At 37.1% G+C, this 13,743-nt stretch overlaps 1 protein-coding gene across 5 annotated transcripts in view; it reads right to left on the bottom strand.

Moving 5' to 3' along the window:
- The window catches only part of LOC140142522 (signal transducer and activator of transcription 5B-like), a 121,893-nt gene that overhangs the window by 70,545 nt on the left and 37,605 nt on the right, over nt 1-13,743 (bottom strand). Inside the window, exon 1 of one of the 5 annotated variants that reach the window (XM_072164516.1) lies at nt 862-962. The exons of the other annotated variants lie outside the window; for them this stretch is intronic. Coding sequence (XP_072020617.1) covers nt 862-954 — 93 coding nt within the window. The 5' untranslated portion in view covers nt 955-962. Of the gene's footprint in view, nt 1-861; nt 963-13,743 lie in introns of those variants that run through there. 5 annotated transcript variants of the gene reach the window in all.

Below are 13,743 nucleotides of genomic sequence, written 5' to 3'. Positions count from 1 at the left end.
TTCAGAAATTGAAATAATGCACCTTCAGCATGTTCAGAAATTGAAATAATGCACCTTCAGCATGTTCAGAAATTGAAATAATGCACCTTCAGCATGTTCAGAAATTGAAATAATGCACCTTCAGCATGTTCAGAAATTGAAATAATGCACATTTTCAGCATGTTCAGATATTGAAATAATGCACCTTTTCAGCATGTTCAGATATTGAAATAATGCACCTTCAGCATGTTCAGAAATTGAAATAATGCACCTTCAGCATGTTCAGAAATTGAAATAATGCACCTTTTCAGCATGTTCAGATATTGAAATAATGCACCTTCAGCATGTTCAGAAATTGAAATAATGCACCTTCAGCATGTTCAGAAATTGAAATAATGCACCTTCAGCATGTTCAGAAATTGAAATAATGCACATTTTCAGCATGTTCAGATATTGAAATAATGCACCTTTTCAGCATGTTCAGATATTGAAATAATGCACCTTCAGCATGTTCAGAAATTGAAATAATGCACCTTTTCAGCATGTTCAGAAATTGAAATAATGCAACTTCAGCTTAAGATGTGTATCAAAGTAGGGAGGAACCATTTGTTCACTTCTTGACTTTACAACTCTGTACTACAAGGCCTACAGACCTGCAATTGATACGGCACTGCAAGCAGCATAATCAATCGATCAATCAATCAAATTGATCAATCATCCAATCCATCAATATGATCGATCAATCAATCATCAAATCAACAAATTTCTAACACAAACAAACAGTATCTAATTTAATTGACATCTTCACACATGACCCAAACACCCCATTGTAAAAAAGAAAATAGCCATAGCCAGTAAAAAGCTCTAGCCAGTAACACCTACCTGTGCTGTGGTACCCCAACCATTGGACTTATACTGACATGAAGGGTTGAATTCCGTACGAGACGGTTCACACTCACAACTGTACCTCATCATATCCACATTTGTTCTGACACTTCCAAAAGCCAAATGTTGGAATTAATATTGTAATAGATAATTGTGTTCAATAATAATAACTTGATAGTTGCTGCACAATGCCAATGCATACACCTGGATACTAGTAATCACTTATGCTTTTGGTAACGCATCATTACCATGTACTTTGCTCAAACAATCCTTTTTTTTGTAACCTTTTTATTCACCAATTTAGATTGAAAATGTTGAAAGTGACATTTAAATGTATTGTTAACATGCCAAATTTGGTCGCTTTGTCATTCAAAGGTCCCCTATAATGCACTATTTTAACAGAGTATGCAGCTGAAAATGATTTGGATCATGCAATGTACCCTAGGCTTGAACCTGGGGCGTACCAAGTACTGCAGTGAAGTGCAGTCTATACAAATTTACAATTTTAAAAGGTTCGGAGACAAGTGAATGTGATTCTCTCATCACTGAACTGTTTTTGTTATTACTAAATATTATGAACAGTAGTGATATGATACATCTGACATCGGTTATAGGAAATTTTTGTCTTAATGATGTCACAACAATGTGTGCATATAAACTAGTACATGTAGTTTTATGTAGGTATTATTTTCCTACAATAGTGGAACCAATGTTTTTGGCATCCTTACAACTCAAATTACAGATACCCTTGGATCAATTTTTTATGAGGGCGAGATGGCCGAGCGGTTAAGGCGTTGCGCTGTCGGCCAGGAGATACGATCGGCGAGGGTTCGAGCCTTGGGCTTGCCTTAGGTGAAAACTCTCTTCCCTCCCAAGAAGTTCCTATATGGTCAGGAATCCTTCAATTAAGTCAGAATGTATTAGAATTTCTTCTCGCCCCATATACTGCTTAGCACGTGCAGATATAGGTGGTGTATGTGCGACGTCCGTGATTCGGAAGTCACATAAAGCCGTTGGTCCCGTGTACAGGAAGAGTCAAACCCTGTGCACGTTAAGTGTCAGAGCTATTCGAAAAGAGAAGGTTCCAGGATCGTGCGTAGGTAAACTGTGCACGTAAAGCCCGTGCGTTGAGGTAAGCATGTATATGGAAGGAATTTTTTATATGCCCCCTATGTGGACATTATCGATGTTGGAAATAATTAAAGCCATATTATAACATTTCTGGGGCGTTGCATTTTTCCTAAAGGGGGTCATTTATTTCAAGTGAATTGTCAACCAAAAAAACTAAAAAATCAAGTTCAATTTCTCGATGGTGCTCCTGTAGAAAGGAGAGATTTACGACTATACTTATTACTAATGCTATTTCCATGGCACTGCCCCACAGTGGCGCTGCCCACAGAAATCAAGTGGTAATGACATTTTCATGGTTTTACAACAAAATTACACCTGTAGGTGCATCATCAAGCAAGAATCTGGTGAAATTCTACCATAATTAGGCAATGAAATGGATGGAAGTTTGAGTCATAATAGGTTTTGTCCATGCAATTTAGCAATCATAACTGCACGACTGATGCAAGTTTTAAGCATACTCACACGATATGATGTGGAAATGTTTGCATTTTTGTCAATTTTTCACTGAAATATTGGAGTGGGGCGTTTATTAGAGGGGGGGCGTTTATTACAAACAATACGGTACATGAATCTCTAATTTATTTACCGTATTTCCTCAAATAGTTGCTCCCCTTCAAATAAACGCCCCCACCACTTTTTTCAACCAAGATGTTTCAAAAATGCCAATATTCCCACATGCTATCTTGTGTAGTAAGCTTACCAAGTTGCACACAAGGTTGAAAACAAGCGCCGATAATTGGCAAAAATCTGGTGGAAACCCCGAAGTGAACCGGAAGTCAGTGTTCCTAAGTTCATAGTTCGTTTTAAGCTTACCTAATGATTTTAACAGAAATTATTGTTCCAAAAATGACATCTCATAAACGCCCCGTTTGGAAAATGTAACACCTCCGGGGGTGACTATTTGAGGAAATATGGTACTAATAAAATACAGGGTGTCCCAAAAAAAAGAGGCCCCACATTGCGCCCTCTTTTTCTCCTATTTCTGAAAAGTTGATCAAATATATTTTGGTATGTAAAGATACCTTCAATCGTTAGCTTTAATAAACCAAAACAATTATTTTAATCGGCTCATAACTTTTGAAGATATGTCCTTTTAAAGAAATGTATCCGTTTTCACTCTGTCCACGGAGGAGGTTTGGCTACTTCAAAGATTGAAAAGTGCATATACCATGCATGAATATAAAACATTCCTCGATGATAACTTTATAAAATAACAACTTTATTTAAGGGAATAGGCTTTACCGGTGGGCTTATGGGTTATGGATTTTGTTAAGTGTCATTAATTTGGGTGAAATTGATGTGGGATGGGACTTCTTTTGCTATACTTGCAATTACTTATGTTTTTCTCGTTTCTTGCTTTCTTTTTATTGACAACATAAGTCATTTCTCTTTTTGGAATAAAAGGTAGCCCTTATACTTGCAATTACTTATGTTTTTCTCGTTTCTTGCTTTCTTTTTATTGACAACATAAGTCATTTCTCTTTTTGGAATAAAAGGTAGCCCTTAAAAGGGCTGTTTAGTTTGTCTTTGGTTCTTTTGAAGTGAGTTTACTGTGCTGCTCTGCCCTCTACCTGGTTGCCTCCGTGACGAATACAGGTTTCAGTCCTAGTTCTCATTGCATTAACGTTGCGTATCATCCTTAAGGCCTTGTGCGCCGGATACTTCATGAATGCAGCAGTGTCTGAGGGTTGCGAAGATGTTTGAAGCTATCTGGTGATCCTCGCTTATAGTGAATGCTTTCCCAAGACTAATGATATTATCTATCCATGTCATTAACTGTGTGTTTCGTTTAAATCTTTGATGTAACCAAACCTCATCCGTGGACAGAGTGAAAAACAGGTACATTTCTTAAAGAGGGCATATCTTCAAAAATTGTGAGCCGATTGAAAGAATTGTTTTGGTTTAACGATTTGGGGTTTTCTTTACATACCAAAATATATTTGATCAACGTTTCAGAAATAGGAGAAAAAGAGGGCGCAATGTGGGGCCTCTTTTTTTTGGGACACCCTGTAGTTACATGTATTGGAACAAAGATACTCAATTAGAATGGGACTTCAACTTCGTCAATACTGCTGTTTTCTTCATTTTTTGTCAATTTTTCATTTCAAAAATGACAATTTGAATGACGTATCCTTTACTTTTAAGCAATTTAAAAACAATTTTAATTTTTTTACACTTGCGCTGGGATCACTGAATGGGACTTTAATAAATTGATTTTTCAAAAGTCAATAAACCATGCAATGCTTAAATAGATCCAAATTTGACAATCTTTGTTCATCATTTTTGCATTGTCAAACTTGTCCAAAGACATGTTTTCACTTCATATATTTTCCCTTTTAAAGATCTTCAAACTATTATACTTCATTTCCAACACCACACCAACAATCTATATTTACATTGTCCTGAACTTCATACAATTTTGTTAGAAATCGATGTCAAGCAGCATATCTGCCATGAATCACAGAATGAGCGTGTTTCTACTGAGCAAGCAGTTGTGGGTGAATTCGAGTTGATGCAAGATGACGATGCCAGGAATACGTAGAAACAGATCAGGTAAAGGTGAATGCGGGGTGAATCGTGATGCGAGTGAACCTCATCAGCAACCGTCAACCAGAAGCAGAAACACTTTGTGTGAAGATTTGGTGGGTGACACAGGAAGTTAGCCCACTACAATACAGCAGAAGCATTCAAATCTGACCTTGAAAGTCATGAAAAAAAAATTTTCTGGACTTCTGCCTTCCCTAGTCTGCCTCTTCTGCTAAGTCCTTCAACTTGACCCTGAACTGTTATCTTCTCCAGGTTGTCACCATTTCTTCTTGAGATGTGACCAAAGTACTGCAATTTTTTGTGATCAATCTTCTGGCCCACTGAACATTTGACATGCTGACTAAGTTGACTTCTGACAAATTCATTACACAGCCGTGACGTTAGTCACGGCTGTGTCTTTTTTCTTACAGGTTCTTCTTTCTTTCTTCTTTCTTCTTTCTTCTTTCTGTCAACCATTACATTTGCACTCACATGCTTACATCGATTTTGACCTAACTTGGTCACAATGATCATTGACTGTGCCCCTACATGTCACATGAAACTTGTGGGGTCAAAGGTCACGCAGGTGTCATAGGGATCAAAACGTGATTTCTACTCAAAATGCATCTTCTCCTACAAATTACGTAGAACAGTGACGCCACTTGCACATATGCATTGTAATTACCCAGTGTCTATAAGGTGTACACAGATTTGGGGTCAAAGGTCATTAAGGGGTCACTTCCGGTATAAAACGGAATACCTTCAAAATTTGTTATTATCTAAGGAAAACATAGGACAATAACAGTATGTTCACATATGAGTTGCAGTTATCCAATGTATATGTAGTATTTTTTTATTTGGGGTCAAAGGTCATTAAGGGGTCACTTCCGTATAAAACGAAATACCTTTAAAATGCATCTTCTCCCACAAATTACGAGGACAGTGACACCACTTGCACACATACATTGTTATTACCCAGTGTCAATGTGGTGTACACAGATTTGGGGTCAAAGGTCATTAAGGGGTCACTTCCGGTATAAATTGAAATATTTTCAAAAAATTTTATTAGCTAAGAAAAACATAGGAGAGTGATGGTATGTTCACACATGAATTGTGTTTTCCCAATGTATATATGGTATTTTTTTATTTGGGGTCATAGGTCATTAAGGGGTCATTTCCGGTTTGAGACAAAAACTTTCAAAATGCCCTTCTGCCACAAATAACATGGCAAAGTGATGCCACGTACACACATACATTGACATTAGCCAATGTCTATGGGGTTTTCATATATTTTGTGGTCAAAGGTCATTAAGGGGTAACAACACGGCTGTGTTCGTGGTCTTAGACCACAGCTAAGTCTAGTTTGTTTTGTGATCTTTCCATGAAATTCTCAGCATCTTTCGCCAGCACCACATTTCAAAGGCTTGAATCCTGGATCTGTCTGCCTTTCCGACAGCCCATGTTTCAGAGCCATATATAGCAATTGGAAAGACCAGGGCATTCATGATGCTTATTTTGGTTGCTCTAGAAACTCCTCTGTCTTTCCAAATGTCGGTAAGAGCAATAGCAGATGTTCTTGCCATGGTCAGGCATCTTTGATTTCTTGACCGCTGCCTCCTTCGTCAACAATGAGTGATCCAAGAAAGTTGAAAGTTATGTCCTCTCCATCAGCTTTTAACTGCTGGTCCGCTTTCCCTCCACAAATCATGACCTTTGTCTTTTTGACATTCAGGAACAGTCCATACTCCTCACTAGCTTCCTTTACCAGTTCTTGAAGTTCAGTTGCTGTTCTTGTAATGAGGATGGTGTCATCAGCATACCTAAGGTTATTTATAAATTCATCTACCTCTGATTGATACTATTCCGTAGTATCCATCAAGTGCAAATCTCATAATATACTCTGCATAGATGTTAAAATGATAGGGTGATAAAATAATCCCTGACATACTCCTTGGCCAATTGTAAACCAGTATGAATCTCCACACTCAGTTCTTACTGTCCCTTTCTGTCCTTGGTACAAAGATTTTATCAACTCCACCACAAGTGCAGAGAATCCCATTTCCATCATGATGCGCCGTAACTTTTTTCTCCATTAGCCAATCTGATTTCTTATTCCTCTTCCTTTCCTGAAACCTGCCTGTTCTGGTGGTTACTCTCTTTCTAGATGGTTCCGAATTCATTCAGCAGTGATATGAAGCAATAACTTGCTGGTGTGGGAGATGAGAGATATTGTACAATTGTTGGCACATTCTCTGGTGTCACCTTTTTTAGGTAAAGAAAGAAACACTGCCATTTTCCAATCTTCTACACAACTACACAACACCATGTACTAAAAGTTATGGTTGAGCAGAGGCAATGTATGACAAACGGTTAAAAATTGCAAAAACTTCAAATGCTATTATCTCAAAATGGCCATTTTCATAATATGCCATTATGTCATCTAAGCGATAAATTGAACTCACCTGTTAAAATGATAGAACACACTGCAATGATCCATAACTCAGTGCAAGAAAGATTCGCTTTGAACTGCACTTGACCAAACCCTTCACATCATCTCACCCTTCTACAGATACTTGATAAATAAGCTGGAGTTGAATGGATTAATCTGTATATTTCAGTGACTAAATGTTCCAATAATCAAGTGATAATGATGCCAACAGAAAAAAATCCTTTCTATATGTATGAAACATGATACCATACAAACTGAATATTTCTCCTCTGACTGATGTACAAATGGATATAAAAAGGGTGCTTCATCAAGATCCTAGAAAACCCAGGGTCTAAAAGATGACTTCTGATATCACTAAACATTCCTAGAAAAATGAATTAGCGCTTCTCTTGGGAGCTACCATTACAATTTACATAGCCTATGTTTTGTATGGTTTCAAACAACATTTTAATGAAGGAAACATAACAAGAGCGGTTACTGCACCGCAAACTGGTGGATTAAGCTTAGTGCACACTTCACTTTTAGGAGTACTAGACCCCTGGTTTTAAATTGTATTCTTTTTTTTATTATATTAATTATAAATTGAAAATTGAATTAATCAATATTAATTAATTAATTAATTATTAATTAATGTATATTAAATATTTACCCTTTTCCTGATAGCTCCTAATATTAATCTTCAAACTAACAACTTAGCACTGAATTATACAATATTGTACATTAAAAAAAAAATTCTGTCGCCCCCCACTGACAACATTACCTCAATATCTGTGATATTACTTGGGTGCCAAATATCACAGTACATGTATGCTACTCATCTGTGGCTACTGTCAGATTCCAAGACTCAGTTCAACATGGTCAACAAGTTCAGGCAAGTCACAATGTGTCCCAATGGCCCACTTCTCACTACCAAGCATACATATGGACCAGAAGGACTTTTAAAACTTCCCCAAGTCATATCTTTTGCCACGGGAGGGGGTAGTAAAATGGACACAACTTTTAAAAGTATTACGAGTAGAACCCCTGGTGTGTGTTCTTTTATTGTATTTCTTACTTTTTTTCTCTTTCATTTGACACCACTCTAGTGGTTACACCTTGGTGGCATTTCAAGATATGATCATTAAAGGCCAAAAGGTTAGTCAGTTTAGTAAGTAAGCAAGTAACATACACTTCTATTGTGTGTGCTGGCAGCCCACCAAAAATTGATACTGCTCAGAAACAGTGAGGTGGCACAGTGGTTGGGGTATTTCCCTTCGATCAAATGGTGCATGCGAACAGGGATGTGAGTGACCTCTGATCAAAAACATGGACATTTACCACTCTTGCCATTTAGCCATTACCACTTCCACAGGTTTTTATTAACCAAAGGGTCTTTCTGATCTGCTTCAAGTAATGTATCCAACTTTGTCCCTGGTTCAACACAATTGTGATCTTGAGATGCCATATTGTATCCTTTTTCACATCAGATACAATTTGAACAAAATTAATCCTCAATTGAGAGCGGATGGTTTTGATTGAAAACAAGTTCTGCAATCATTTGATTGCATTGTCTAGAAATAGCGGACGTACAGCAACGTTCAGCGAACATAGTTGACACACACGTGTAACAGCGACTATTGCCATAGACTGTAGTATTAATAGTTTCATTCGCGATGTTTATGCAGCCAACAACAATTTAGTCTCATTCATACAAATAGTGCAATGCATAGGACCGGTGGACAATTATATAATCTTCCATACAAGGCAGAAACATGGATCCAAGATTTGCATCACAATGGGGTAGGGTTGTTGTCAAGTAGAATTTTCATTGTCGACAATCATCAAATCTCAAGATCCGATGTTGACAAGTTGTCGACAAAGCAATACATCAATAAAGTCCAAATATTAAGTTCAGAGACCACATTATGCGTTGTTTATTTACATCAAAATATTACTGTCAAATACACATAATCATATAATCATAATCATATAGGTAACTCGCCATTACAAAATGAAGTCTATTGATCCACCCTATCATTGTAATGTTACTCAATTATTACATTCTTTTTTTATACCTAGAAGTTATTTCTTGGTCAATAATTGTAATCTTAAGCTTATCTCTAATATTTTTAATGACTAGTCTTTGTCGATAATTAGCCCATGCTTGTTGACAATCGGGAAAGCTGGGGAAAATGGCTTTGTCGACAATATTGTCGACAAGAGCCTTGTCGACAACAACCCTACAATGGGGGCATATTTGAAGTACCCATGTTAAAGTGATCTAACAATTATGACCAGGATTATCTGGATTAGATGCAAAATATCCATCTGAAATTACATTATTGTTTATATCTTTAGAACAAAATGTCCGATTCACTTGAAATTTTCACACATTGTTACTCTGTTTATATACTCCATACTGAATACTTTTATCTTATCATTTTCACACAGATTGGTCTAGGTGTAATAACTAGTTATTAAGAGGTACTACACCCCTGCCCAATTTTGTGCCTATTTTTGCATTTTTCTCAAAAATTATAGCGCATTGGTGACAAGTAAGATATGTATATTATAGGACAAGGACCAAGGCTTTAGCTAGAGACCCGTCCGGCCGTCATTTGGACGCCCTGTCACGAAAATGGACGGCCTAGGACGGCCTACGAAATGCAAAAAAAAAAAAAAAAAAAAAAAAATTTTTTTTTTTTTTTTTTTTTTTTAAGTTATTTTTTTCGGTTTTGTAGTGTCCCCGGACCTAGACCTAAATGCTAGGATCATTCATGGTTGACCTTAAAAAAAAAAAATTCAATGCATTTTGATATCATTAATAGAGTATGACATGAAGATACAAACTATCAATTTTCATATTAAAAACGCAAAACATCATGCATTTTTTTTTTTTTAGGTCAACCATGAATGATCCTAGCATTTAGGTCTAGGTCCAGGAACACTATAAAACCAAAAAAAAAAAATAACTTAAATTTTTTTTTTTTTGTTGTTGAAATTTCGGGTATCCGGGCATGGCGGGACTCTAATTCCCAGGAACCAGTCCCTACCTTAGTAAGTCAAGAAAAGTAAGTTTTGAATGGTATTGATGCAAATTGCTTTAATACAAATAGTTGGATTTGTATGTCTAAAAAGCCTCTCCTGGGCCCTTCAAATTGCTCAAATCCAGGAGCTTTCGGGCAGCGCCCCTGATCCCCGCCAGGGGCCTAAAGCGCCCCCTGGACCCCCCCGCCGGTGGGCCACGTTCGCCGCTCACTTCGCTTTACTTTTTGTACTTTGGACACCCTACTTTCAAATCCTGGCTAATGCCTTGACAAGGACTACAACTACTGCACTGGAAATTTTATTTCAACACAGACAACAGTTGTGGAGTTACAGTCAAAAATGAGGGAAACCAACATTTGATCAATAAATCAATAACTACTTGCCTTGAGTTGCTGAATTTTCAGTGCAGTAGTTGTAGTCCTTGCCCCTATAATATACATATCTTACTTGTCACCAATGGCTATAATTTTTGAGAAAAATGCAAAAATAGGCACAAAATTGGCCAGGGTGTAGTACCCCTTAAGATGGCAAAATATTGCAAAATATGTACAAAAGACTTTTCAATCGCCATTACATGCTGTCTACTGAAGTTAGTACACAGCAAATTTAAACATTATTTGAATGAAATAGCGTGGAAAATGGAATGTGGAAAATGGAATCCCCCCAAAGCGTTAATGTTAGAGATAATGTGGTTGATCTATCATAAATAATAAATGCCCATTTCAAACTATTAGACACCAGGGCACTAATTAAGTTTAATACAGCACTTCAAGTTTAAATCAAGTTGAATTTTTCCTCATTTTCTTCAATCTTTTTTTTTCTCTGCATAAAATCCTTTTTTTTTTTTAAATAAATTTTACACACATTAAAAGCAAACCGATTAAACCTAATAGATCAAAACACAATGCTAGCATTTCAATGAATACGCCACACAGCTCATTAAGCATGTGATTTCCAATCAGCGTTACAAAAGTTACATATGACAAGCAGCTATTTGATTGTTTTTGCTATTATTACCTTAAAATTACCCATCAATGTCTTTCCACGCAGCTGCAAAGATTAATCAGGCAGAACCTATAGAATACTAACAGTCAGGAGATGCAGAATGAACCAGCTTTGCAAAAGCACCCCTACACAAAAGTCTAGGCCCTACACGAACAGCCACATCATACATCAGTGGCGTGCCCAGTGTGTGGTTTGGATGATGTTAGCCCCTCCCCATGTTTTCTTTAAAAATCTGCTTATTTGGGGCATATTTCAGCCAGTCAGCTCCAATAGGACCTTCCTCTGATATCCGAGTCCGTCGAATCATTCAATCACCCCATTTTAATATTGTGTTTACGTTCAAGTCAGTATTGAGTTTTGCACACGGCCCGTAGCTCTCTCCAATCTGACACGCACGTGTGTAAGTACATCTGTTGGCCGTATGGCGTACGTACATGTGCATGCGGGGAATTACCTGATTATCTCAGCTGCATGCCTGAATCACGGTATCAGTGGCGCATCGTGGCCGCCCCAACCCGGGGGCTGAAGAAGAAACAATTTTGCCGCCCTTCCTTAACAGCCGAAAAGGTTGACCCAATTTTTTTCTCGGTCGTTTGTAAAAGTGCAGAGCAAAAAAAAAAAAAAAAAAAGGATTTTAGGAGCTAGCGCCTAAAAGCAACCATTTTTAAAAATTTGTATACTTTTTTCAATTTTTGGCGCCTTTTTTCATTGCTAATTGTTTTGCCGCCCCATTTGTTTTTTTGCCGCCCGTGTTTTTGCCGCCTTCTTCTTCCGCCGCCCCTTCATTTTGGCCGCCCCCTACTTTGACCCCGGGGGGCTGGCGCCCCCAAAGCCCCCCGCAAAATACGCGCATGGGTATGATTATAGGTTTAACGCCTTCAAAATTTGTTCTTTTGCTAAATTTTGCTTGATTTAACTAGTCTAATTCAAAGAAATATACCAATAAATGAATACTTGTTAAGCTTCAACAATTACTTTCATGATATTGTGTGATCGGTGCATTACATCGGCGGATGAAGGAAAAAATCGGCCGATGCAGATCATTACTGATAAGCTAATAATCGGTTCCGATTCGGAAGCTACCGATCTGATCGGTCAGTCTCGAGTCCCCGCACTGCCAGGACATAGCCGGGACTTATACGGGGATGTAATGCATCTTGAAAGGGCGGGGATCTACCCAGGACGTTGTTAAAGAATACTCTCAACTGTCCATCTACCAGGGGAATCCAGGTTCTTTGATAATATGATTTGAATCTCATAATTTATACACATTTTTTGATCTTTCTGGCAGTTGCCCTGGGGTTAGGGGGCAGGTACTTGCCCAGGATGAATAAGAAAATATTTCCCCACCCCGCCGGGACTTAGCCAGGACTGTTACATGTTTGTAGCAGTTTCCAAAATTACGTCCCCGCCTAAGTCCCCGGGTCCTGGGGGGCAGGGACTGCATCTGACAGCTGCATAAAGGGTCTGGTATTAAAGTTTCGACAGTATTTTTTGTGGGACATGAGAGCACATCAGACATATTGAATTGAATTCTGAATACAAGGAATGTCCTTCTGATATCAAATAATTTTGATTTTTTGAAATTTGCGATACAATATAAATTTTATGACAAATTATTAGATTTATAAAGTTTACTTTGAGGACTGTTTTAACAATCCTCAAAGTAAACTTTATAAAAATATCAATTTTAATCATTTGCCACAAAATGTGTATATCGCGAATTTAAAAAAAATCAAAATTATTTGATATCAGAAGGATATTCTTCGTATTCAGAATGCAATTCAATATGTCTGATGTGTTCTCATGTCCCACAAAAAATACTGTCCAAACGTTCATACCCCAGCCCATAAGTGTTTCTGTTTGCGACAAAAACGTTGCTGAAAACTGCATACAAAATTAAGCTGCATAGTTTGTTTGTTTTTAATTTTAAGAACTGGTTAACTTTTGTCTCATTTGTAATTGGAAGAAAACTTCAATCAAGTTGGCTTATTCCATCATCATGAAAAATTCAAAGATGTCTGCTAATTTGGCTTTTCTTTTAGTAGTGATTGATGCTTTTCACTTCACGTGATATTTGCAGGATGCATTTGTTTCAGGCAAATAAAAACCAAGGCTACAATTTCAATTGTCTCTATATAATTCTTTGAATGGATAAGATATAATTACTTTTTCTCAGAGTCAGAAGAAACAATTTAAATGATCTCTTTTTTCTTGTAGTCACACCCACATGTACACTTAGAAATGACATTTAATTGTAAGAATTCGAGTTGGAGAGCTCTTTTTCCTGGAGTAAAACCATAAAAGTGATAAATATTTCACATTTTCATCTCAAAAACTAATATAATAAGTAACAAAAATATTTGCCTGAGTGTAGTAATGCCAGAGAAAAAATAAGTAACATATTTTAGAAATTAAAGGCATGGGTTTTCATTGCTCACTAAGTGCACTAAAAACTGAAATGTGTCATAATCAAATTCAAAACGTTTTCATCTTACGGACTTGATGAGACAAAAATATATTGAATGATTCATTTCAAGTTACTGTTTATGAGCTTTCTGTGTTACTTTTTATATTTGACTGACCATATATGAGTTTTTGCCAATTTTTGTAAACCATGATATAAACTACTGTGATTCACCAACTGGCAAAGTCTCAGCATCATCTGTTAATGAGGAACAATCGTTCCATGAGGTGCAACATATGAAATTGCCATGCACAAACAGTAAGCCAAAAAATTA

The sequence above is a fragment of the Amphiura filiformis genome, chromosome 20 (assembly GCF_039555335.1).
Source record: "Amphiura filiformis chromosome 20, Afil_fr2py, whole genome shotgun sequence".
NCBI lineage: Eukaryota > Metazoa > Echinodermata > Ophiuroidea > Amphilepidida > Amphiuridae > Amphiura > Amphiura filiformis.
The sequence above is the reverse complement of the archived record's forward strand: the minus strand, read 5'-3'. Positions and strand labels throughout refer to the sequence as shown.